Below are 27,267 nucleotides of genomic sequence, written 5' to 3'. Positions count from 1 at the left end.
TCCTTCCTCGGATATAGTGCCAAAAATTGCACACGATACTCCAAATTGAACCTTACCAGTCCCTTACCGAGCCTGATTATATGATTCTATGTGCTGAAGTTCTCTCTCTCCGTGTAGCTGCTTTGCAGCAACAGGGTTTTATCAGCATGGCAATATGTGAGATTAGACGGCAGAATGTTTGGCAGAGGTTCGGCATATTTTAAAGATGCCATCATTTGTGGGTGGTGATGGAGTAATTGGCATTTATGATCCACCCCTAACTAACAGAGTGCAGATTTCACTGCTGAGGCTTAGTCTTATGTAATGCCGAACGTCCTTACAGAACTAGTTGGGATTGGTGAAGTTTCCAGTAGTTCAGTTCAGTTTTAATTTATGTGTATGAAGAAACTGCTGATGCTGGTTTAAATTGAAGATAGACTCAAAATGTTGGAGTAACTCAGCAGGACAGGCGGCATCTCTGGATAGAAGGAATGGGTGACGTTTCGGGTCGAGACCCTTCTTCAGACACGTTTCCCTCGAGAGATGCTACCTGTCCCGCTGAGTTACTCCAGCATTTTGTGTCGATCTTCAGTTTCAGTTCAGTTTGGTTTATTGTCACGTGTACCGAGGTAAGGGCCTGTCCCACCAGCATGCAATTGCATGCGTCTAGCGCGACCAAACGTGGTCGCTTGAGGCATACGGCCTCGCTGGACCGGTCCCTATTCGAACCGCGGAGACGTATGGAGTTGTGCGGGGCTGGTCCCGACATCATACTCGCCAATCAGCTGGGCAGGAGGCGGACGACTGAATTTGGACGTCGCACAGCGTCGGGCGGTGACGTCATCACGCGACGGCACGCCGGGCGGTGACGTCATTGCGCAATGCCACGTGCTCGGCGTACGCCGTCAAGACGCTGCGTAAGCCGTTAAGACGCTGCGTACGACGTCAAGACGCTGCGTACGCCCATCGAGGCGCTGCGTACGGCCTCAATGCGGCTGCGGGCCGACAGGCTGTTGTCGCGCGGGATTTTCGGACAGTGCAAGATTTTTGGAGCCCCGCGCGATGTCGGGACCAGCCCCGCACAACTCCATACGCCTCCGCTGATCTAAGTGGGACTGGCCCCGCGAGGCCGTACGCCTCAAGCGACCACGTTTGATCGCATGCTGGTGGGACAGGCCCTGTACAGTGAAAAGCTTTTGTTGTGTGCTAATCAGTCAGCGGAAAGACAATACATGATTACAATCGAGCCATTTACAGTGTACAGATACATGATTAGGGGATAATGTTTAGTGCAAGGTAAAGCCAGCAAAGTCCAATCAAGGATAGTCCGAGGGTCACCAAAGTGGTAGATAGTAGTTCAGCACTGCTCTCTGGTTGTGGTAGGATGGTTAAGTTGCCTGATAACAGCTGGGAAGAAACTATCTCTGAATCTGGAGGTGTGAGTTTTCACATTTTTGTACTTTTTGCCTGATGGGAGAGGGGAGAAGAGAGAGTGGCCAGGGTGAGACTCGTCCTTGATTATGCTGCTGGCCTTTCCGAGGCAGCGTGAGGTATTAATGGAAGGGAGGTTGGTTTGTGTGATGGTCTGGGCTGCGTCCAAAACTCGCTGAAATTACTTAATACTTGCTGACATTTATTTTTCTGGGGCGAGTTTAGTTTATTGTCATGTGGACCGAGGCATATGGTCAGCATGGCCTGATTCTGTTCAGTTTAGCTGTATTACCATATATTCATCTTGAGAACATACACAGTATGATTAGAAAGTTTGCAGATGGTACTAAAGTAAAATTGGTTAGAACAATGTCAGGGGTTATGGGGAGAAGGCAGGACAATGGGGTTAGGAGGGAGAGATATATCAGTAATGATTGAATGGCAGTGTAGACATGGGCAAAATGGCCTAATTCTGCTCCTAATTGTGGGAGAGTTTAGGAATAGAGGTCATAGCCTCAGAATTAAAGGACGTTCCTTTAGGAATGAGATGAGGTGGAATTGCTTTAGTCAGAGGGTAGTGAATCTGTGGAATCCTTTGCCACAGACAGCAGTGGAGGCCAAGTCAGTGGATAAGGCAGAGATTTACGTAGCCTCTGAAATTTATATTGAGTTCGGAGTCGGGAAGTTTTTACCGACTCCGATGCCGACTTCAGCAGCACCAAAATTGCCCCGACTCTACGACCGACTCCACAGCCCTGGTTAAAACATTGCATTGCATAATTTTTCACAGAGGATGACTTTTAATCTTATGTTACTGTGGTGCTTCTTTTGTCCTTGGCTGTGTTATACAGTGCAATGTCAGAGTTGTGCAATACAGCGAATGTTCTAAGAGCTGCTGACCTTTTGCCTAGTTGAGAATCAATACCTGCACTTCCCTTTTGCCCTTTGAGTTCGGCTGTCACGTTCTATTTTATTGTTAACAATTCCTCAAGTGGTTGCAATATACATACGGTTGTGCGATACAGTTGTTAAATATGCTGAACAACTTACTTCTGTGCTGACGGTTGATTCAGCTAATTCTGATTTCCTTGGAGGGTAAAAATTGTTCTAGCAACTTAGAGGTTTAAGCGTTTTGTACAATTTTTAGTTGCAAAACTGGAAACAGTAGCTTATTGGCGCCTTTAACCCAAACATTTCTGTCACCTGGAGGGGTAAGGGTAGCAAGCTCAAGGGGCATCATCACCAGGATCCCCTTCCAAATCCCACACTATCCTAATTAAAAAATGCTCTGCTGTTGATTCATTGTTGCTGGGACAAGCTCCTTGCCAAACAGAATAAAACCCCTGTCTCACGGTGAGAGTTGACACACGAGGTACCCCGAGTTAAAACTCGTGGTAATAACGTACGATTAACGTAGCTGTAACGTCGGAACTCGTGGACACAACTTAGAGGCTCGTGGCGCTAACGGCAGGTACCCGTGAAACTTGTCAACTCTTGAAAAAAATCAAACATGTTTAAAGTTTTCCACGAGTCAAATTTACTCTTGTGTTTAAGAATTGAAACATTTTAACTCGTCGTAAGAACGTAGTGGCCCGTGCGTTTACCTTAGTGTATCGTGAGTCTACTGTGGGAACTCTTTAACTCAGCGGGCAGGCAGCATTAAGTTCACAACACGCGAGGATTATGTGTGTCATGTATTCGTGTGAATGAAGCGTGTTGGTGGGCGGGCAGAGTGTAAGATGGATAACAATACCATGGGACAAACTGGAGTCATACATAAACAATAAAGAATAGGACTCGAGAATAGAAAACTCGCCACTAACCAAAGCTTCGACGGTTGCCATGTGCATGAGCGTATCGAATGGAGCCCCCCACTGTACCGGCTTCCTGAAGCCTGAGCAAGAAGCGGCCGTCCCTCGACTGGGTCGAGTCCCCACACCGGGCTCTCCTGTAGTGTTGAAGCGTGTGGGAAGGAACTGCAGATGCTGGTTTAAACCCACGAGGAGAGAGAAAAAGCCGGAGTAACTCAGCGGGACAGACAGCATCTCTGGAGAAAAGGACAAGAAGGGTCTCGACCCAAAACATCGAGGCGCTGCGTACGGCCTCAATGCGGCTGCGGGCCGACAGGCTGTTGTCGCGCGGGATTTTCGGACAGTGCAAGATTTTTGGAGCCCCGCGCGATGTCGGGACCAGCCCCGCACAACTCCATACGCCTCCGCTGATCTAAGTGGGACTGGCCCCGCGAGGCCGTACGCCTCAAGCGACCACGTTTGATCGCATGCTGGTGGGACAGGCCCTGTACAGTGAAAAGCTTTTGTTGTGTGCTAATCAGTCAGCGGAAAGACAATACATGATTACAATCGAGCCATTCACAGTGTACAGATACATGATTAGGGGATAATGTTTAGTGCAAGGTAAAGCCAGCAAAGTCCAATCAAGGATAGTCCGAGGGTCACCAAAGTGGTAGATAGTAGTTCAGCACTGCTCTCTGGTTGTGGTAGGATGGTTAAGTTGCCTGATAACAGCTGGGAAGAAACTATCTCTGAATCTGGAGGTGTGAGTTTTCACATTTTTGTACTTTTTGCCTGATGGGAGAGGGGAGAAGAGAGAGTGGCCAGGGTGAGACTCGTCCTTGATTATGCTGCTGGCCTTTCCGAGGCAGCGTGAGGTATTAATGGAAGGGAGGTTGGTTTGTGTGATGGTCTGGGCTGCGTCCAAAACTCGCTGAAATTACTTAATACTTGCTGACATTTATTTTTCTGGGGCGAGTTTAGTTTATTGTCATGTGGACCGAGGCATATGGTCAGCATGGCCTGATTCTGTTCAGTTTAGCTGTATTACCATATATTCATCTTGAGAACATACACAGTATGATTAGAAAGTTTGCAGATGGTACTAAAGTAAAATTGGTTAGAACAATGTCAGGGGTTATGGGGAGAAGGCAGGACAATGGGGTTAGGAGGGAGAGATATATCAGTCATGATTGAATGGCAGTGTAGACATGGGCAAAATGGCCTAATTCTGCTCCTAATTGTGGGAGAGTTTAGGAATAGAGGTCATAGCCTCAGAATTAAAGGACGTTCCTTTAGGAATGAGATGAGGTGGAATTGCTTTAGTCAGAGGGTAGTGAATCTGTGGAATCCTTTGCCACAGACAGCAGTGGAGGCCAAGTCAGTGGATAAGGCAGAGATTTACGTAGCCTCTGAAATTTATATTGAGTTCGGAGTCGGGAAGTTTTTACCGACTCCGATGCCGACTTCAGCAGCACCAAAATTGCCCCGACTCTACGACCGACTCCACAGCCCTGGTTAAAACATTGCATTGCATAATTTTTCACAGAGGATGACTTTTAATCTTGTGTTACTGTGGTGCTTCTTTTGTCCTTGGCTGTGTTATACAGTGCAATGTCAGAGTTGTGCAATACAGCGAATGTTCTAAGAGCTGCTGACCTTTTGCCTAGTTGAGAATCAATACCTGCACTTCCCTTTTGCCCTTTGAGTTCGGCTGTCACGTTCTATTTTATTGTTAACAATTCCTCAAGTGGTTGCAATATACATACGGTTGTGCGATACAGTTGTTAAATATGCTGAACAACTTACTTCTGTGCTGACGGTTGATTCAGCTAATTCTGATTTCCTTGGAGGGTAAAAATTGTTCTAGCAACTTAGAGGTTTAAGCGTTTTTGTACAATTTTTAGTTGCAAAACTGGAAACAGTAGCTTATTGGCGCCTTTAACCCAAACATTTCTGTCACCTGGAGGGGTAAGGGTAGCAAGCTCAAGGGGCATCATCACCAGGATCCCCTTCCAAATCCCACACTATCCTAATTAAAAAATGCTCTGCTGTTGATTCATTGTTGCTGGGACAAGCTCCTTGCCAAACAGAATAAAACCCCTGTCTCACGGTGAGAGTTGACACACGAGGTACCCCGAGTTAAAACTCGTGGTAATAACGTACGATTAACGTAGCTGTAACGTCGGAACTCGTGGACACAACTTAGAGACTCGTGGCGCTAACGGCAGGTACCCGTGAAACTTGTCAACTCTTGAAAAAAATCAAACATGTTTAAAGTTTTCCACGAGTCAAATTTACTCTTGTGTTTAAGAATTGAAACATTTTAACTCGTCGTAAGAACGTAGTGGCCCGTGCGTTTACCTTAGTGTATCGTGAGTCTACTGTGGGAACGCTTTAACTCAGCGGGCAGGCAGCATTAAGTTCACAACACGCGAGGATTATGTGTGTCATGTATTCGTGTGAATGAAGCGTGTTGGTGGGCGGGCAGAGTGTAAGATGGATAACAATACCATGGGACAAACTGGAGTCATACATAAACAATAAAGAATAGGACTCGAGAATAGAAAACTCGCCACTAACCAAAGCTTCGACGGTTGCCATGTGCATGAGCGTATCGAATGGAGCCCTCCACTGTACCGGCTTCCTGAAGCCTGAGCAAGAAGCGGCCGTCCCTCGACTGGGTCGAGTCCCCACACCGGGCTCTCCTGTAGTGTTGAAGCGTGTGGGAAGGAACTGCAGATGCTGGTTTAAACCCACGAGGAGAGAGAAAAAGCCGGAGTAACTCAGCGGGACAGACAGCATCTCTGGAGAAAAGGACAAGAGGGTCTCGACCCAAAACATCGAGGCGCTGCGTACGGCCTCAATGCGGCTGCGGGCCGACAGGCTGTTGTCGCGCGGGATTTTCGGACAGTGCAAGATTTTTGGAGCCCCGCGCGATGTCGGGACCAGCCCCGCACAACTCCATACGCCTCCGCTGATCTAAGTGGGACTGGCCCCGCGAGGCCGTACGCCTCAAGCGACCACGTTTGATCGCATGCTGGTGGGACAGGCCCTGTACAGTGAAAAGCTTTTGTTGTGTGCTAATCAGTCAGCGGAAAGACAATACATGATTACAATCGAGCCATTTACAGTGTACAGATACATGATTAGGGGATAATGTTTAGTGCAAGGTAAAGCCAGCAAAGCCCAATCAAGGATAGTCCGAGGGTCACCAAAGTGGTAGATAGTAGTTCAGCACTGCTCTCTGGTTGTGGTAGGATGGTTAAGTTGCCTGATAACAGCTGGGAAGAAACTATCTCTGAATCTGGAGGTGTGAGTTTTCACATTTTTGTACTTTTTGCCTGATGGGAGAGGGGAGAAGAGAGAGTGGCCAGGGTGAGACTCGTCCTTGATTATGCTGCTGGCCTTTCCGAGGCAGCGTGAGGTATTAATGGAAGGGAGGTTGGTTTGTGTGATGGTCTGGGCTGCGTCCAAAACACGCTGAAATTACTTAATACTTGCTGAAATTTATTTTTCTGGGGCGAGTTTAGTTTATTGTCATGTGGACCGAGGCATATGGTCAGCATGGCCTGATTCTGTTCAGTTTAGCTGTATTACCATATATTCATCTTGAGAACATACACAGTATGATTAGAAAGTTTGCAGATGGTACTAAAGTAAAATTGGTTAGAACAATGTCAGGGGTTATGGGGAGAAGGCAGGAAAATGGGGTTAGGAGGGAGAGATATATCAGTCATGATTGAATGGCAGTGTAGACATGGGCAAAATGGCCTAATTCTGCTCCTAATTGTGGGAGAGTTTAGGAATAGAGGTCATAGCCTCAGAATTAAAGGACGTTCCTTTAGGAATGAGATGAGGTGGAATTGCTTTAGTCAGAGGGTAGTGAATCTGTGGAATCCTTTGCCACAGACAGCAGTGGAGGCCAAGTCAGTGGATAAGGCAGAGATTTACGTAGCCTCTGAAATTTATATTGAGTTCGGAGTCGGGAAGTTTTTACCGACTCCGATGCCGACTTCAGCAGCACCAAAATTGCCCCGACTCTACGACCGACTCCACAGCCCTGGTTAAAACATTGCATTGCATAATTTTTCACAGAGGATGACTTTTAATCTTGTGTTACTGTGGTGCTTCTTTTGTCCTTGGCTGTGTTATACAGTGCAATGTCAGAGTTGTGCAATACAGCGAATGTTCTAAGAGCTGCTGACCTTTTGCCTAGTTGAGAATCAATACCTGCACTTCCCTTTTGCCCTTTGAGTTCGGCTGTCACGTTCTATTTTATTGTTAACAATTCCTCAAGTGGTTGCAATATACATACGGTTGTGCGATACAGTTGTTAAATATGCTGAACAACTTACTTCTGTGCTGACGGTTGATTCAGCTAATTCTGATTTCCTTGGAGGGTAAAAATTGTTCTAGCAACTTAGAAGTTTAAGCGTTTTTGTACAATTTTTAGTTGCAAAACTGGAAACTAGCTTATTGGCGCCTTTAACCCAAACATTTCTGTCACCTGGAGGGGTAAGGGTAGCAAGCTCAAGGGGCATCATCACCAGGATCCCCTTCCAAATCCCACACTATCCTAATTAAAAAATGCTCTGCTGTTGATTCATTGTTGCTGGGACAAGCTCCTTGCCAAACAGAATAAAACCCCTGTCTCACGGTGAGAGTTGACACACGAGGTACCCCGAGTTAAAACTCGTGGTAATAACGTACGATTAACGTAGCTGTAACGTCGGAACTCGTGGACACAACTTAGAGACTCGTGGCGCTAACGGCAGGTACCCGTGAAACTTGTCAACTCTTGAAAAAAATCAAACATGTTTAAAGTTTTCCACGAGTCAAATTTACTCTTGTGTTTAAGAATTGAAACATTTAACTCGTCGTAAGAACGTAGTGGCCCGTGCGTTTACCTTAGTGTATCGTGAGTCTACTGTGGGAACTCTTTAACTCAGCGGGCAGGCAGCATTAAGTTCACAACACGCGAGGATTATGTGTGTCATGTATTCGTGTGAATGAAGCGTGTTGGTGGGCGGGCAGAGTGTAAGATGGATAACAATACCATGGGACAAACTGGAGTCATACATAAACAATAAAGAATAGGACTCGAGAATAGAAAACTCGCCACTAACCAAAGCTTCGACGGTTGCCATGTGCATGAGCGTATCGAATGGAGCCCCCCACTGTACCGGCTTCCTGAAGCCTGAGCAAGAAGCGGCCGTCCCTCGACTGGGTCGAGTCCCCACACCGGGCTCTCCTGTAGTGTTGAAGCGTGTGGGAAGGAACTGCAGATGCTGGTTTAAACCCACGAGGAGAGAGAAAAAGCCGGAGTAACTCAGCGGGACAGACAGCATCTCTGGAGAAAAGGACAAGAAGGGTCTCGACCCAAAACATCACCTATTCCTTCTCTCCAGAGTTGCTGCCTGGCCCGGCCCGCTGAGTTGCTCCATCTTATGTTGTCTATCTGCGACTTGGTACTCTGCAGATTAATAAACAAAAACAAAGTTTCAAATTGCCCACAGGGAACTCAGCGGGTCGGGCCGAGATTTTTTCCATTTCGGTAGAGATTTCACTTTTTATTCCAAGTATCCATTCCTGATTACATTTCGTCGTGTTTATGTACACATTTTTAATAAAATCCTTCCCCCCCCCCCCCCCCCCCCCCAAAATTTCAAAAGAAAACTGCTTCTCACCCATAGAATGTTGGTGAACATTCCATCGTGTGATGTCACAATGCCCAATGCTCACAGATGTCCAATCGGAATGGATCTATTTACATATGCCTTTGCAGCAGCCCCAGCCCCTCCCCCCCCACCCCCGCAGCCTGTGTCGAAGCGCGTCATCACGTGTGTGGGAATAGAGAAAGAGGGAACAGATGGACTGCCCCTACCCCTCCCCCTTCCACTATCCCTCCCCACTATTTCCCCTCTCTCCCCCCATCCCTCTCTCCCCCTCTCCATCTCCCTCTCCTCACACCTCTCCATCTCCCTCTCCTCTCCCCTCTCCCTCTCCTCCCCCCTCCTCTTCCCACCCCCTTCGCTCTCTCCCCCACCCCTTTCCCTCTCCCCCACCCCTTTCCCTCTCCCCCACCCCTTTCCCTCTCTCCCCCACCCCCTTCCCCCTCCCTCCACACTCTTCCCCCTCCCTCCCCTACCCTATCTCCCATCCCTCCCTCCCCTCTCCCACACCTCTCTCCTCCTCCCCATCCCTCTCTCCCCCTCCCCCCTCCCTCTCTCCTCCCCCTCTCCTCACCCCTCTCCCTCTCCTCCCCTCCTCCTCCCACCCCCATCCCTCTCTCCTCCACCCCCCTTCCCTCTCCCCTCCCCCACCCCCTTCCCTCTCTCCCCCACCCCCCACCCCCTACCCCCCTTTCCTCCCCTACCCCCCTTCCCTCCCCCACCCTTTCCCTCTCTCCCCCACCTTCCCTCTCTCCCCCACCCCTTTCCCCTCCCCACTCTTCCCCCTCCATCCACACTCTTCCCCCTCTACCCCTACCCCATCTCCCTCCTTGCCTCCCTCCCCCTCCCCCACACCTCTCTCACCCTCCCCTCTCTCCTCGCCTCCCCCACCCCTCTCTCCTCCCCCTCTCCCTCTCCTCACCCCTCTCCCTCTCCCATCCCTCTCTCCCCCACCCCCCTTCCCTCGCTCCCCCAGCCCCCTTCCCCCTACCCCCCTGCCCCTCTTCCACCACTCCCCCTACCCTTTCCTCCCCACTCTTCCACTTCTCTCCCCTTACCCCACCCCTCTCCCTCTCCCTCCACACCCCTCTCTGTTTCCCCCTCTCTCCCCTCTCTCCCCCACCCCTTCCCCTACCCCTCTGTCCCTCTTCCACCACTCCCCCTACCCCTCTCCCCCTCCCTCCCTCCCCACTCTTCCACTTATTTCCCCCCATCCCCCTCCCACTCTCCCTCCCCACTATTTCCCCTCTCTCCCCCCTCCCCCTCCCCCACACCACTCTTCTCCCTCCCTCCCCTACCCCATCTCCCCCTCCCCCCCCTCCCCCACACCTCTCTCCCCCTCCCCATCCCTCTCTCCTCCCGTCCCCCACCCCTCTCTCCTCCCCCTCTCCATCTCCCTCTCCTCACTCCCTCTCCCCCACCCCTCCCCCCATCCCCTTTCTCCTCCCCATTCTTCCCCCTCCATCCACACTATACCCCCTCTACCACCAACCCCATCTCCCTCCTCGCCTCCCTCCCCCCTCACCCACACCTCTCTCCCCCTACCCTCTCTCCTCCCCTCCCCCACCCATCTCTCCTCCCCCTCTCCATCTCCCTCTCTTCACCCCTCTCCCTCTCCTCCCCCTCCTCCTCCCACCCCCATCCCTCTCTCCCCCACCCCCCTTCCCTCTCTACCCCACCCCCTTCCCTCTCTCCCCGACCCCTTCCCCTACCCCTCTGTCCCTCTTCCACCACTCCCGCTACTCCTCTCCCCCTCCATCCCTCCCCACTCTTCCACTTCCCTCCCCCTCCCATTCTCCCTCCCCACTCTTTCCCCTCTCTCCCCCCACCCCTCTCCCCCTCCCAACCCACTCTTCCCCCGCCCCCTACCACTCTCCCCCTCCCTCCACACTCTTCCCCCTCTCCCTCCTCCTTCCCTTCCCTACTCTCCCTCCTCCTCCCTCTCTCCCCTTCCCCCACCCCTCTCTCCCAAATGCGCGTTGGGGAAACAGACCCAACGGGTCTGCACTTGGTCTAGTACATAACTAAAACTCTGATCTTGTGCTCCTCTGGTTTGTGTGGTTTTTCTATTTGCACAAAAACGGTACACGATCGCGCTACGGTTTTTCGCCACCTTACTCACCATTCTCCTGTGCGACAAGTTTTGTTCTAATTGACGGTATATTTTAAAAGTTATTAAGGTTTAAAAATCTTATAAACCACGCATGCTCAGATTGGTCTCTCCTGTCAGTCAACACCACGGCCGGGACCGCGACGCCCCTTCCTGCACCGCGCCACTCCTGCCTCGCTCACACTCCTCTCTCTCCTCCTCACAATAACCGGGGAGGGGGTTAAGTGGAGGCCCTGGTCCCGTCTCTCCCTCACTCACCCCGCCCTCCCTCTGCGGCAACGGCGGTCCCGTCCCCCCGGGTGACTGGCTGCAACCGTCCATCTCCTCCACTGCTGCTGAGGTAACTCAGCCTCACAGCCCTCGCGGAGGAGATCTCCTCCACCAGTTCGTCGAAACTCGAGGTGTCCACCATGACGAACACCGACTCCACCCCCCCCCCCCCCCCCCCCCGCGGCTCAGCCCAGCAGCGAGCAGGCAGGTAGGCGGGTGGGTGGGCAGGGAGTGGACGGGCTGAGCAGCAGCGGTGGGCAGGGCGGGGACGGCCAGAGCGGCAGCAGCGGGCGGTCGGGCAGGACGGGGATGGGCTGAGTGGCGGCTGCGGCGGAGTGGGCAGAGGGAGGGAGGTAAAGTCGGGTTGCAGGGTGGCCGAGCTGTTTGCATGGAGTTTGAGTCACACACTCACACGAAAACACGCACGCGCACACACAGTGCAAACTGGTCCAATCGTCAAGTCAACGGGATCTAAACCACAGGTAACAATGAATCACCTGTGGAGGAAGGAACTGCATGCGCTGCTTTTTATGGAGGGAGGGAAGGAGTGACTGAGGGTATGGGGAAGGAGAGGGACGGAGAGGTGAGAGAGGGATTGGAGGAGGGGAGGAGAAGAGGGGAATATCCTGGGGAGGAGAGGAGGGAGAGTGCAGGGGATTGGGGGAGAGTTGGGGGTAGGGAGAGAGAGGGGGGAAAGTTGGGGAGGTGAGAAGGGAGAGGGAGTGGAGGGGGAATAGAGGGATAGGAGGGCAGTGGGAGAGGTCAGGAGGGATAGTGGTGGGATAGGAGGGGTGAGGAGTGGGAGATGGAGGGATAGGAGGGGAATAGGGAGGTGAGAGGAGTTATGGAGGGGAAAGAAGAGGCAAGGTAAAGAGGGGGAGGGAGTGCTCGGGGATGAGGGGAAACACCTGCACAGTTGGGGGCTATGCGTGAGTGGTGGAATATTGTGTTGAGGGAATGGATGAGTGGTGGAATATTGCGTTGTTGCACTTAGGGGTCTAACGGGTCTGCACTTAGTATAGTTTACTCCTAAATCGCTGGGTGGCAGGAGGATTGGGGCTGTTGGAGATGGGAAATTATGCAAGAAATTAGATTACTGGGAATTTAGTGTGATATTGGCACTGCTCTGAGAGAAAGCAAAGACATAATGGGTCGAGTGGCCTCTACCTGAGCCATACGGAACTATAAATATGAAATAAATCATTTAAGATTACGTTATAAACGTGATTAATTACTTTTACGCAACACAATGAGTTGCTTTTGTAATCAAAATACATGTCCTTTCATCTCTAAATTCTAATACTAATTTCATAATGTTCCTGCATACTTATTTTCTGAGAGACACATGTCTCTGTAACTTGGCATTTGTTAATTATGAAGGTTTTCTGTGAACTATCCTATCACCAACAGCCAAGAGTGCACCAATGCCTCTTTCTTCTGGGGCCTGAAGAAATTTAGCACGTCTCCAGTGACTCTCACAAACATCTACAGGTGCACCATAGAAAGTATACTGACAGTTGCATCCCAGCTTGGTTTGAGAACAGCTTTGCCCTGGACCGCAATAAATTACATATGTGTGGATGTACTGTAGACATCCATCACACAGACCAGGTTTCCCATCATTGACTCCACATACACTTCATGCTGCCCAAGAAAAGCAGCCAACATAACCAAAAGACTTGTTGCTGCCCTGTCATTCCTGCTCTTTGCACTCTGATCGGGCAGAAGATACAGAAGCTTGAAAGTGTGCACTGCTAGACTAACAGTCCTTCCATAAGATCGGGCAACATTTGATGTACCTCTATCCCATTTTGGACATTGGACTTTGACACTGGAACTTTCCGACTACAATGTTACGAGCAATACTCTACTCAAAGATACTCAATCTTTTCCTTTGCTTTTGTACTTGAGTTTGACTTGATTATATTTATGTATTGTATTATCTGATTTGATTAGATAGCATGCTTTTCAGTCTACCTCATGAACATATGGCAATAATAATATTAAATGTCTGCCATTTACTTATTTGTTAGTTCCCAATGACATTTTCCAAGGGAACAATATATGCCTTAGCAACTCTCCCTTAATATCCACATGTAGAAACGTTTTATCTATTTTTAAACAGAGGATCCCAGGTTATGGATGAAATGACCAATGGAATGTTCACTTTAAGCAAATTTTCCCAACTTACTTTGGACAAATATCTAGTAAAATTTGATTTATAAATAACTTGGTGGTTAAATAGGTGAAGCTTCTAAAAGATTTTAAAAGTGGTTATATATATGTTTGGAGAAGTTGTGCCATTATATTGGTTTCTGTTCAACGATAATAGTCTGATGAATTTCAGTCAACAAACTTGGATGTTTAACATTTCCTTTACAGTTGCTTTTGCAAATGACTATGCCTGCAAAGGACTGGACAGAATAGAAGAGAAGCTGCCTTTCATCCACCAATCCAGTAACCAGGTATGGACTTACTGAATTATACCGTGAAGCAGCAGGTAATTTCCAGTGGTTGAACTGGAGGTTTAATTATCATGTGGAATTCAAATGTTTAGTTGGACTAATTATAGTGAATTCGATTGGATTTGTTTGCCTTTCCCTAATGTTATTTTCATCCTGATTTTTAAAAAACTCTTCTTTGTTGATCTTATATTTAATCGGGTTGCTAGATAATCCATACTTAACTAAAACGCTCATCTTGTCCTCTTCTGGTTTGCGTTATTTGTAAATTTGTGCAGAAATGGTACCCGATGGTGCAACAATTTTTTGCCACCTTACTCACCGTTTTCCTGTGCCCCAAGTGCATCAAGTTTTGTTCCAATCGGTAGAATATTACAAAAGGTATGAAGGTTTAATAATCGTAAGATCAGCAGATTGGTCTTCTCTCCTGTCAATCACCTGGATGGCAACACCCCTTCTGGCACCAGCGGTCAATCACCGGGGCGAGGAGAATAAAGCCCTGGAGGCCAGGCTGAGCTCAGAAGCCGGGATTGAGTGAGTCCAGAAGCCGGGAGTCAGTCAGTGAGTGAGTCCAGAAGCCGGGAGTCAGCCAGTGAGTGAGTCTAGAAGCCGTGAGTCAGCCAGTGAGTGAGTCTAGAAGCCATGAGTGAGTCCAGAAGCCGTGAGTGAGTGAGTCCAGAAGCAGTCAGTCAGTCAGTGAGTCCAGAAGTCGTCCGCCCTGAAGCCGGTCCGGTGTGCGAAGGCGGCCCGTTGTGTGGACCCTGGCTGAATGCGACGCTGACTGCTGCAACCTCAAGATCCTGGTGAAGTGAGAATGGGGGGCTCTGGCGGGGCAGGGCTCCGGCAGGGCACACCAACCCTGCGCACACACACCCATCCCCCTCCCCTCGCACCCCCCTGACCCCCCCCCCCCCCACCAGCCTGAAGCCGTCGTCCTCCCCGGGTAGAGAACCTCCCTCTGGCCCCCACCTGAAGCCTCTCCGTCCCCAGCTTCTGGACTAGCCCAAGCAAAGTCCATTCGACCCGCAATGTGCATACTAGTCCACCAGAAACCAGACCCTTCAGCCCACAACACATACAATCCCTCCAGAAAGCCCTCCCCCCCCCCACTGGCCCCCACCTGAAGCCCTCCCCCTCTCGCGGCTGCAGGATGCCCCCCCTCCCCACACCTGGCCCCAGCCTGCTTCACATATTAAGCTTTAATAAAACCCTTTTCCACTTGCCATCCCCGTCAGCTGTGCCTGCGCAGTAATGCCTGCATGTTCTACGTCACAATGGGAACCCAATGGGCGGGAAAGGCTGCGCCGCTGGAGAGCCGCTAAAAGTGGATGGGGGGAGGGTTTGAGGGGGGATGGATTGAGTGCGTGGGGAGGGGGGGGTGGAATGACAAGGGGCGGAGTGGTGGAGGGGGTGAGGAGGGATCAGGAGCATCATAACTGGAACCCTTCAGCTGCGTCTGCGCAGTTGGGGGCTATGGGTGAGTGGTGGAATATTGCGTTTGGGGACCAGGCCTCCTGTGTGAGAATGGGTCCCATTTAGTCTAGTGAAGAATAAATGCAAACCTATTAACGAAAAATCTTATTTCTCAAATGCCTTTACCCAATTAATGGTGCCTACATTTACAATTGTTGCACAGGCCTTTAAACGTGACGGGATCTTTTTTGTTTGGGTGGTCAATGGTGTTAATTCAATTGTAAACCTTATACAAGGTATAATTGTCTTAAAGGTTATTTAATCCAATTTAGTTTATACGTATTAAACAACATTTTGGTGTGTAAAACAAAAAAATAAATGTTTGGCAGGTGGAGGGGGAGGCAAGCCTATAGAAGAATCCTGGTTGCAAATAATGTTCCCCAGCAAGGGCCTTGTATAACATAAGTCATGTGCAAAAACAAAATATTGCTGATATTAGCAATTTAAATTAAACACAAAATGCTCAATATTCTGACAGAAGGTCATCAATCTGAATCATTCACTCTTTCCCTTTCTCCATTGTGACCATTCGACCTTCAGAATATTTTGAGCAGATTGGTTTATACAAGATATAGGGTTTTGAGGAACATTTTGTTTTATGTGCTTTACCTTTTATCACTCCAATTACACTTTGTATAAAATTGATAAGTGTGCTGTGCAATAACCTTGTTTTACCAAACGTAGCTTTTTTAATCCACCTTGTACATTTTTTAAATTTCTCAAAGATCCATTAAGATTAAACAAAGCACGTTAGTGCAAGATGTGTCTAAATCTTTGAGAGTGAAAAAATGCAACAATATTGTGACCTGATGTTAATAAAAATTCTGATCAATTCCAATGATGTTGCTTGTAAATTGGCTGAAGAAGGATCTTGAGGCTCATCCTTTTTTTGGGATTTGGTTTGGTATTCTGATTGCACTCGGTATTTTGAATCATTTGAAGTGGTTGAGTAATATTAATTTTGTTCTCAGATTGTTGCAGATGCAAAATATGTGGTCACTACCAAAGTGTCTGATGCCAAGGAGACTTTTACAAATACAATTTCTGGGGTAGTGGACAAGACAAAGGTCACAGTCAGCGAAAGTGTGGAAATGACCATTGCTATAGTGAACAGCAGTGTGAATCACATGCTTGAGTTGCATGTGGCTAAGGTCCTGAACAGTAGAGTAAATTCGGCTTTGACTAGCTCTGAAGTGCTGGTAGACCGCTATCTTCCACTGACGGAAGACGAGGAAGGTGAGAAATTGCGGGTGGACACCAAGAAAAACATTTCACATTGTTTCCACATTTATCTTATTTACATTTCGATCCCGAGGATGATATTTCTTTTATCTATTTCTAAAGGTTTGTAAGGAAACAAATGTCATTGAGCTAACATTTAGCCATGCAGTTATTTCATTGTGGCAGAATATCAAAATAGCCTGTTTACAAATAGTGCCAATCTTTACATAAAAAATATTAACCAATACGTTAGCCAACAATAATGAGGCCAGTTGAAATTTAGTCATAATTATGCAGCATGGAAACATTTGCATGTGTTTGTCCCACATCCCTGCAAAGCTGTCCATCCAAGTACTTATCCGAATTGTATTTTTAATTACATTCGAATTGTTCCTGCCTCCACAGCTTCCTCTAATAACTAATTCTATATACTCACCTGTGTCATAAAGTTGTCCATTGAGGATCTTATAAATCTTTTTCCTCTAACTTATGCCCTCAGGATTAAAACTGCCCGACCATAGAATAGACGGTGACCATTTACTTCATACACGCAACTCATGCTTTTATATACCATCTCTAAGGTTACCCCTCATCCTTCTATTTTCTAGGGGAAATTTCCCCAGCCTATCCAGTTTCCCCTTATAATTCAAGCCTTGTCATAACATCCTTGTGACACTTTTCTGTACCCTTTCCAGTTTAGTAATATCATTTCTATAGCTGGGTAACCAGAACTGTGCACAGTCCAATTGGTCTCACCGATAACTTGTACAGTTGCAACATAATGTCCTGGCTCCTGTACTCATTGCCCTGATGGATGAAGGAGAGTGTGCCAATGCCTTCTTTGCCACCATGCCTCACTGTGTCTTCACATTCATGGAACTATGTAGCTGTATCCCCAGAGATCTATGTTCTACTCTACTCTCCAGGGCTTACCATTCGCTGGTCCAGCCCTGCCCTGGTTTAACTAACAAAGTGCAATGTAGATTATGTTTTGTAATTTCAGCTGAGCAAGCCAAAACAATTGATGATTTCGAAGCACTGGCACCAAGTTATTATGCGAGATTGGGATATCTTTCTACTAAAGTACGTCAGCGGACTTATAAACAAGCGACGATAGCAATCCTCAATGCAAAGCAACAAAGTCAAGAGGTGATTTCTCAGCTTCGCCATAACCTTGATCTGGTAAGTTCACACAATGCTAATTACTCAAGAAGACAAGTCAAGTCAAGAATGGTTTATTGTCATATACCCCGAAACATAACAATGAAATTCTTACTTCACAACAGATATGTAAACATATTACTGTGTAAAACCCATAATAAACAACAAGAAAAAAGTTTTTGTGTGCAAAGTCAAAACTAATACCTCCAAGTCTATGTAGTTTGGGGCTTATTTGGGAGATTAAAATGTTTAACAGCTTGATGATTGTAGGGAAGAAGCTGCTCGTGAACCAGGACATTACAGTTTTCAAGCTCCTATACCCTTTTCCCATTGGCAGGTGAAATGAGAGTATGGCCAGGGTGGTTTGGTTCTCTGATGATGCAGGCTGCCTTTTTGAGGCAGGAACTTGTAGATCCCTTCGATGGTGGGGAGGTTGGACCCATGATGGACTGGGCAGTGTTCGCCACTTTTTGGTAATCCGTGATGCCACCAGTCAATATGCTCAACTGTACACCTGTAGAAGTTAAAGGGAGTATTCCTTGACATGCCGAATCTCCCCATTCTCAGGAAGTAGAGGATTTTTTGGGCTTTCTTTGTGATTGCATCAATGTGCTGGGTCCAGGACAGATCTTCAGGAATTTGAAGCTTTTGAATATCTCAACCAATATCCCATCAATGAAGGCAGGTTTGTGGATTCTCGTCCTTCCTCTTCCAAAATCCACAATCAATTCCTCTTACTGATGTTGAGATCAAGGTTGGTGTTCTGCCACCACTTTGTCTGTCGATTGATCGCCCTTCTATACTCTAACACGTTGTCATCTGTAATTCGTCCTACAACGGTGGTGTCATCGGCGAACTGGAAAATGGAATTTGAACAGTGACCTGCTGCACACTCGTGAGTACAGAGTCAGTAGAGCAGGGGGCTGAGCTTGCAGCCTTGTTGTGCTACCAAGAAGGTTATCAAGAAGGTAGTCTTGCTGCTAATTCGTACAGATTGTGGTCAATGTAATTTAAAGGAAATGCAGATGCTGGTTTATACCAATGGTGGACACAAAATGCTGGAGTAACTCAGCGGATCAGGCAGCATCTCTGGAGAAAATGGATAGGTGATGTTTTAGGTCGGGGCCCTTCTTCGGACTGATTGTGGTAGGGTGGGGGACAGTATAATCAAGCTCTACTGTAAATTGTATTTTCAGGCTTTTAGGAATTGAAAATGTCCTCTTCTAGGTGTTAAAAATAAAATTCTGGTGTTCCTTACACACAATTTTGTGCTGCCTACTTTATGCTGAGAGTCTCTACCAAAGTGGACAAATTTGAACATGTATCCAGATTGAAATTGGCTAAACATCTGCAGATGGACCACCACAAACTCACTGAAATATGGTACTTAACTGTTTCTTTGTCTTCCAGATTGAGTACATCAGAGAAAACGTGACTACAGCAAGCCAACTGATTAATTATGCCCAGGACAAGATATACCAGAAATTGGAAACATGGAAAATGTCTAATTTAGGATGTCAGGCCAACGAACTACATGTGGCAAAAGTGAGTTTGCATGACATAGTCTTGTATTTAGTTTGATGTGTCTCAAAGTTCAGACCTGACAGATTAGTCATTAAATATTTCAACAACTTTGTGTGGGTGGAGCCATCAGTGAAAACAGTTGGGCTTTTAGGCTCATCAATGCAAAGAAGGTGACATGACAAATGCAGAGTGTCTTTAAGGCAACCAAGTTAATTTACTGATATTGCAAGGATCCAGAAATGGATTAATTGTGGAGCAATATATCTAAAATTAATGCACTTATCTGGTTTATCTCCTCACTCGTACAGCTAGTCAGCATGTGAGAGGACTTTTACACATGCCTGCTTTCAAAATCATTCAGCTGGCTGCAAACAATTAGTACATATTCAGATCAAGGCATTTGGGAACATGGCACAGTCAATGGACTCGGGTGCAGATTTAAATATAATTTATTTTAATACTGCAGCCCTTTTCCAAATCCAATACAAATTAAATTGAAGAATGGGAACAAAGAAACAGGATAAACACTCAAGCTTGATGTGTAACTACATTGGTTTGCAAAAGTATGCATACCCCTTGAACTTTTCCACATTTTGTCACAATGAAAAGTTGTGACCACAAACGTAAATGTATTTTATTGAGATTTTATGTGATAGACCAACACAAAGTGGCACATAATTGTGAAGTGGAAGGAAAATGATACATGGTTTTCAATTTTGTTTACAAATAAAAAACTGAAAAGTGTGGCGTGCAAAAGTATTCAGCCCCCTTTACTCTGATACCCCTAAATAAAATCCAGTGCAACCAATTGCCTTCAGAAGTCACCTAATTAGTAAATAGAGTCCACTTGTGTGTAATCTAATCTCAGTATAAATATAGCTGTTCTGTGAAGGCCTCAGAGGTTTGTTAGAGAACATTAGTGAACAAACAGCATCATGAAGCCCAAGGAACACACCAGACAGGTAAGGGATAAAGTTGTTGAGAAGTTTAAAGCAGGGTTAGGTTATAAAAAAATATCCCAAGCTTTAAACATCTCACGGAGCACTGTTCAATCCATCATCCGAAAATGGAAAGAGTATGGCACAACTGCAAACCTACCAAGACATGGCCGTCCACCTAAACTGACAGGCCGGGCAAGGAGAGCATTGATCAGAGAAGCAGCCAAGAGGCCCATGGTAACTCTGGAAGAGCTGCAGATATCCACAGCTCAGGTGGGAGAATCTGTCCACAGGACAACTATTAGTCGTGCACTCCACAAATCGGGCCTTTATGGAATAGTGGCAAGAAGAAAGCCATTGTTGAAAAAAAGCCATAAGAAGCCCCGTTTGCAGTTTGCCACAAGCCATGTGGGGGACACAGCAAACGTGTGGAGGAAGGTGCTCTGGTCAGATGAGATCAAAATTGACGTTTTTGGCCTAAATGCAAAACGCTATGTGTGGCGGAAAACTAACACTGCACATCACCCTGAACACACCATCCCCACTGTGAAACATGGTGGTGGCAGCATCATGCTGTGGGGATGCTTTTCTTCAGAAGGGACAGGGAAGCTGGTCAGAGTTGATGGGAAGATGGATGGAGCCAAATACAGGGCAATCTTGGAAGAAAACCTGTTAGAGTCTGCAAAAGACTTGAGACTGGGGCGGAGGTTCACCTTCCAGCAGGACAACGACCCTAAACATACAGCCAGAGCTACAATGGAATGGTTTAGATCAAAGCATATTCATGTGTTAGAATCGCCCTGTCAAAGTCCAGACCTAAATCCAATTGAGAATCTCTGGCAAGACTTGAAAATTGCTGTTCACAGACGCTCTCCATCCAATCTGACTGAGTTTGAGATATTTTGCAAAGAAGAATGGGCAAAAATTTCAGTCTCTAGATGTGCAAAGCTGGTAGAGACATACCCCAAAATACTTTAATTGCAGCGAAAGGTGGTTCTACAATGTATTGACTCGGGGGCTGAATACTTTTGCACGCCACATTTTTCATTTTTTTATTTGTAAAAAAATTTGAAAACCATGTATCATTTTCCTTCCACTTCACAATTATGCACCACTTTGTGTTGGTCTATCACATAAAATCCCAATAAAATACATTTACGTTTGTGGTTGTAACGTGACAAAATGTGGAAAGGTTCAAGGGGTATGAATACTTTTGCAAGCCACTTGTATGCATCTTGGTCCTGTTTCCTTGTATCCTAACCTTCTGTTTTAAAATTAACAATAGGTAGGTAGTTGGCATTTACAGAAGGATAAAATTTTGAATTTTGTTCAATCTAGTCTTGAAATTAAATAAAGACAATTACGCCGAATGAAGAGGTGATAATTAGGTAAATCTGCAGTTGATAAAGCAAAAAATCAAAATTTCAAAATGAAAACATATTTGAGAAATAGCATTTTACAGCAAACTGTGAAATTGGTAGGTAGCAATTGGAAAGAAAGATTGAGGTGTTATATGTAACAGGAATTGCAACAAAAAAGTCACTGGAGAAGTTACAGGCATGAAAAGCTCACCGATTCCCTGGACTTGATGTCCACATACATTATAGATGCACAGATAGTTTAGGAACACCCTCTGCAAATTAGAAAGTAGAAAACGAATTGGTAGGCTGTTACTTGTTGAATTCTGAGGAGATAATTAAACTTTGGCTCCAAATATTTCACAATTTCAAAAGTCGTAACTGAATGTAGGATGAACATATCCCAGTTTGATAGAGAAATGGTGTAGGGAAGTGGGTTGGAAGAAGGATGCAGATTTCAGGTTTTGATGGTTAAGTGAAATAGCAAGATGGTGACAGATTTTGGGGAAATTATGAATTTATTCAACTCGGTAGGAAAAGTAAAATCTTGTTATACTGGTAAAGATTGAACATACACAAGGATCTTGGTGTGGTAATTCCTAGTCATGCAGTCACCGCCAGAATGAACTGGAAAACAGAATAAAAATTTAGCAGGAAAAAGACCAGCTCGACCCCAAGGCTGCTCCACAGTAACTGTAAAGTACTGTTGACCCATATAAAGAACTGTAACAGTTGGAAAACCCCATGTCCAATTAAAATATATTTAAGAAAATTCCTTTCTGCTCATCAAGCAGCCCAGGCACATGCTAGATAGCCGGATGCCTTTGTTCCAGTCACAAATTTGTCCAGTTATTCCACTGCATCTACTGGCAAAATTGGAGAATTGCAGTACCCGAGAAAATTAGAACTACCTAGCGTTATCTATTTGGAAGTGTCTTGATTTAATTCATTATACAGAATAATTTGTTTACAAACTTCACTATACAGACAAATTGCAATTCATCTAAGTTTTAAACTGTTCTAAAATAGGCTCAAGCACCATATAACCATATAACAATTACAGCACGGAAACAGGCCATCTCGGCCCTACAAGTCCGTGCCGAACAATTATTTTCCCCTAGTCCCATCTACCTGCACTCAGACCATAACCCTCCATTCCTTTCCCATCCATATACCTATCCAATTTATTTTTAAATGATAAAATCGAACCTGCCTCCACCACTTCTACTGGAAGCTCAGTCCACACCGCTACCACTCTCTGAGTAAAGAAGTTCCCCCTCATGTTACCCCTAAACTTCTGTCCCTTAATTCTGGTCATGTCCTCTTGTTTGAATCTTCCCTATTCTCAATGGGAAAAGCTTGTCCACATTAACTCTGTCTATCCCTCTCATCATTTTAAAGACCTCTATCAAGTCCCCCCTTAACCTTCTGCGCTCCAGAGAATAAAGACCTAACATATTCAACTTTTCTCTGTAACTTAGTTGCTGAAACCCAGGCAACATTCTAGTAAATCTCCTCTGCACTCTCTCCATTTTGTTGACATCCTTCCTATAATTGGGCGACCAAAATTGTACACCATACTCCAGAATTGGTCTCACCAATGCCTTGTACAATTTTAACATTACATCCCAACTTCTATACTCAATGCTCTGATTTATAAAGGCTAGCATACCAAAAGCTTTCTTTACCACCCTATCTACATGAGATTCCACCTTCAGGGAACTATGCACAGTTATTGCTAGATCCCTCTGTTCAACTGCATTCCTCAATTCACTACCATTTACCATGTACGTCCTATTTTGATTTGTCCTGCCAAGATGTAGCACCTCACACTTATCAGCATTAAACGCCATCTGCCATCTTTCAGCCCATTCTTCCAAATGGCCTAAATCTCTCTGTAGACTTTGGAAATCTACTTCATTATCCACAACCCCACCTATCTTAGTATCATCTGCATACTTACTAATCCAATTTACCACACCTTCATCCAGATCATTGATGTACATGACAAACAACAGTGGACCCAACACAGATTCCTGAGGCACCCCACTAGTCACCTGCCTCCAACCTGACAAACAGCCATCCACCATTACTCTCTGGCATCTCCCATTCAGCCACTGTTGAATCCATCTTGTTACTCCTGCATTTATACCCAATAATTGAACCTTCTTAACCAACCTTCCATGAGGAACCTTGTCATAGGCCTTACTAAAGTCCATATAGACAACATCCACTGTTTTACTCTCATCAATTTCCCTAGTAACCTCTTCAAAAAATTAGTCAAACATGACCTTCCAGGCACAAATCCATGTTGACTGTTCCTAATCAGACCCTGTTTATCCAGATGCTTATATATATTATCTCTAAGTATCTTTTCCATTAATTTGCCCACCACTGAAGTCAAACTAACAGGTCTATAATTGCTAGGTTTACTCTTAGAACCGTTTTTAAACAATGGAACAACATGCGCAGTACGCCAATCCTCGGGCACTATTCCCGTTTCTAATGACATTTGAAATATTTCTGTCATAGCCCCTGAACTTCCCTCAATGTCCTAGGGAATATCCTGTCCGGACCTGGAGACTTATCCACTTTTATATTTTTCAAAAGAGTCAGTACTTCTTTTTCTTTGAGTCTCATAGTATCCATAGCTACTCTACTTGTTTCCATTACCTCACATAATTCAATATCCTTCTCCTTGGTGAATACCGAAGAAAAGAAATTGTTCAATATCTCCCCCATCTCTTTTGGCTCTGCAGATAGCTGTCCACTCTGTCTCTCTAAGGGACCAATTTTATCCCTCGTTATCCTTTTGCTATTAATATAGCAGTAGAAAACCTTTGGATTTACTTTCACCTGCCTCAGAGTAAAGGGCCTGTCTCACCAGCATGTGATTGCATGCGTCTAGCGCGACCAAACGGAAGTGGAGTTCACGCTAAGTTCCGGGTAAGTACGAGGTAAGTACATACTGGGAACGAGCACAAAGTTCGCGCGTAATGTAATTTACGTCATCAGCTGGGCAGGAGGCGGGCCGATTGAATTTGGACGTCGCACGGCGGCGGGTGGTGACGTCATCATGCAACAGCACGCCGGGCGATGACGTAATTGCCGTCAAGACGCTTGGTACGACGCCGAAACGCTGCGTGCACCGTAGAGACGCTGCGTACGCCCTCTGCGCCTGCGGGCACAGAATATTCGAACGGTGCAGGATTTTCGGAGCCCCGCACGAAGTCAGGACCAGCCCCGCACAACCCCATACGCCTCCGCGGTTCGAAGTGGCCATGCGGCCGTACGCCTCAAGCGACCACATTTGGTCGCGCTAGACACATGCAATCGCATGCTGGTGGGACAGGCCCTTAACTTTAAATTCCTTAAAGTTAGGATTCGATCTCCAAACCTTCTGTCTCTGTGCTATCAGGGGCAAGTACATAAACTCAAGTTGTGGCCTGATCAGCAATCAAATGTGCAGGATGATAGCGTGTGCAGAAATGTGCAGAAATGGATTGTGATGGGATGTTAGATGTGTTTGGGGGCGTGTGCAAGGATCTTTTCCAAAGGCAGAAATGCAGCAGACAGGCAAATGCAAAATCTATCACTCGTTGGGACAGAGTGGCAGAGATGAAGTTATGTTTAAAAGCAGGTGGCCTGAACTACGTTTCAGTTCCGCCTATAGAACATTTGATGTTGGGTGTTCAATCACTTGAATGTTCAGCTTTCGCCCCTTTGTAAGCGTTGGATTACCTAATGGACAAAATCCAATCATCTGAATGTGCTCAATGGAGAAAACATGTGTGTCACATAATGTTTGCTATAGATAACTACTAGACTAAGTATGGGTCCCATGTTCACATGGGAGAACTGGTCCCCAATGCAATATTCCACCTCTCCACCAATTCCAATATTGGTGGCCTGTGGGAGGGGGGAGGGGGGGGGGGGGGCTTTCTGGAGCGCTAGTATGGGTGTTGTGGGCTAAAGGGACTGGTTTCCAGAGGGCTAGTATGGACATTATGGGCCGAATGGATTCTTGGGCTGGCAGCTCAGTCACTCAGGCCTAGTGGGCTGGCTGGCAGGCCACCAAATTGCCACACAAATTGCGTTGTCGTTAAGGACCGACAAATAATTTATTGCAAGTACATTGCAGACTCACAGTTCAGTTGATTCACAGCTTAGAATCACAGTTGTGGACTGTGATCTCCCACACGATCTTCCAGAGTGACTGACTCGCGTCCAGGCATCCGAGGTTTTATAGTCCTGCCCCCCCCCCCAGGAAGGGGCGTTACCTTCATTGTGGTGATTGACAGGCGAGAGGATCAATCAGCTGATCTCAAGTTTTTTTAAACACCCATAACTTTTTTATTTTTCATCGATCGGAAAAGTCCTCATGGCTGCCTCAGCAGAGAAGGACTGTGAATAAGATGGCCAAAAAATTATAGCGATATATGGTAGCGTTTTTTTCTAAAATCAATATACAACGCAGACAGGAAGTGGTCAAGTTGAGACTTTTAGTTATATAGATAGAAAAAAGCTTTGGTCTTTGAAAACTATTTTCTTTTGTATAACAGATTGAGTCCCCTACAATGGTCATAGCAGATAATCTGGGTCAACAACTGCAGACAGGCTATGTCATGCTCGTAAACATAATTCGGGGTTTACCACAAAGTATTCAAGGACAAGTCCAGTGTCTAACCATATCAACTAGGGAAACATATGTGATATCGAAAACTTCTATCAAAGAACTTCCTGACCAGATCTTCTCCACAAGCAAAGATCAACTGACTAAAATGAAGGACATGCTGGATGGACTAATGATTTATTTGGTCAATAACACACCTCTGAATTGGCTGGTGGGTCCCTTTTACCCACAGGTAACTGGATCTCAGCATCCTGATCAGCATGTGAAAACTGTGATCGCAGAGGAGGAAAAATCTGAGCAGATACATGATTGTGATGATTGAGCATCTTTACCTGTTTCTTGCAATATCATGCTGAACTCTGTGTCTGTATTAATATTTTCCAAATAACAAATGGCGCATTATGTAATGCAAATTAATGTTTATATTTTTCTTACTTTGGATTACTTTCATACACTAAATTCTAGCGCAAACATGGCTGTCTAATTTATTTTAATGCATTGTTCTCTATGAAATATTGCAGTTTTTGTCATCAAAAATAAAATTTGACAACTTGAAACAGAGTAACAGTGATTTAATGAGAATGTTGTTAAATGTTTAGAATGTTGCCACACATAATGGAATGATAGTCTTTGAAGGAATTTATAGAATGATTACCATTAAATAATTTTGAATAAATAAATGGCCTCCAATGAGTTAATTTAATAAGATTTCTGATGGAGCATGTTTTTATACCGAAACGTCAAAGATCTTTACCCCTGGCTCAGCCGTCTGCTTAAACTCTTATCATCGATTTTGTTGCTTGTAGACTTTTTTAATGTTCTCCTTGTCGGCCTATTTCCAAACATTCACTTGCCTGTCTTTTTGAGCATCCCTGAATATATTGGATTAAATATCAGCAGATCTGTTTTAGTTATTAGCCTCCTGAAAGAGCCTACACAGTAAAACTGTTAATCTGGTGTGCTTGGGACTTTGGTGCTCAACTAGCCGAGTCTGCAAACTGTTGATTCAATCCCTTTAATACTCCTTTAAGTTGATTATGTTCGCATTAACCAAAGTACAAAGAAAAACATTGCTTTACATGCTATGAAATCAGATAACACTATACATGTCAATCACAATGACAAAACATAGAGCAAAGTGCAAGATACAGAGTGTAGAGTATATTTTTAAAGCTTGCAGCATACCAGTTTTCAACACTTTTATTTAAGATGTTACATAATACTATCTGTGTAAACCTGATG

At 45.8% G+C, this 27,267-nt stretch overlaps 1 protein-coding gene across 2 annotated transcripts in view; it reads left to right on the top strand.

Annotated features, from left to right (window-relative positions):
- Positions 1-26,701, top strand: part of LOC116971245 (perilipin-2-like) — a 32,216-nt gene extending 5,515 nt beyond the window's left edge. Inside the window, exons 4-8 of one of the 2 annotated variants that reach the window (XM_033018239.1) lie at positions 13,638-13,720; positions 16,162-16,426; positions 17,415-17,593; positions 18,983-19,117; positions 25,952-26,701. In XM_033018239.1, the coding sequence (XP_032874130.1) occupies positions 13,638-13,720; positions 16,162-16,426; positions 17,415-17,593; positions 18,983-19,117; positions 25,952-26,347 (1,058 nt within the window). In that variant the 3' untranslated portion in view covers positions 26,348-26,701. The remainder of the gene's footprint in view (positions 1-13,637; positions 13,721-16,161; positions 16,427-17,414; positions 17,594-18,982; positions 19,118-25,951) is intronic. The other variant, XM_033018240.1, reaches the window with a different exon arrangement.
- The last annotated feature ends 566 nt before the right edge of the window (positions 26,702-27,267 follow it).

Source organism: Amblyraja radiata, chromosome 3 (genome assembly GCF_010909765.2).
Source record: "Amblyraja radiata isolate CabotCenter1 chromosome 3, sAmbRad1.1.pri, whole genome shotgun sequence".
Taxonomy (NCBI): domain Eukaryota; kingdom Metazoa; phylum Chordata; class Chondrichthyes; order Rajiformes; family Rajidae; genus Amblyraja; species Amblyraja radiata.
This window is presented reverse-complemented; position numbering and strand designations above follow the sequence as displayed.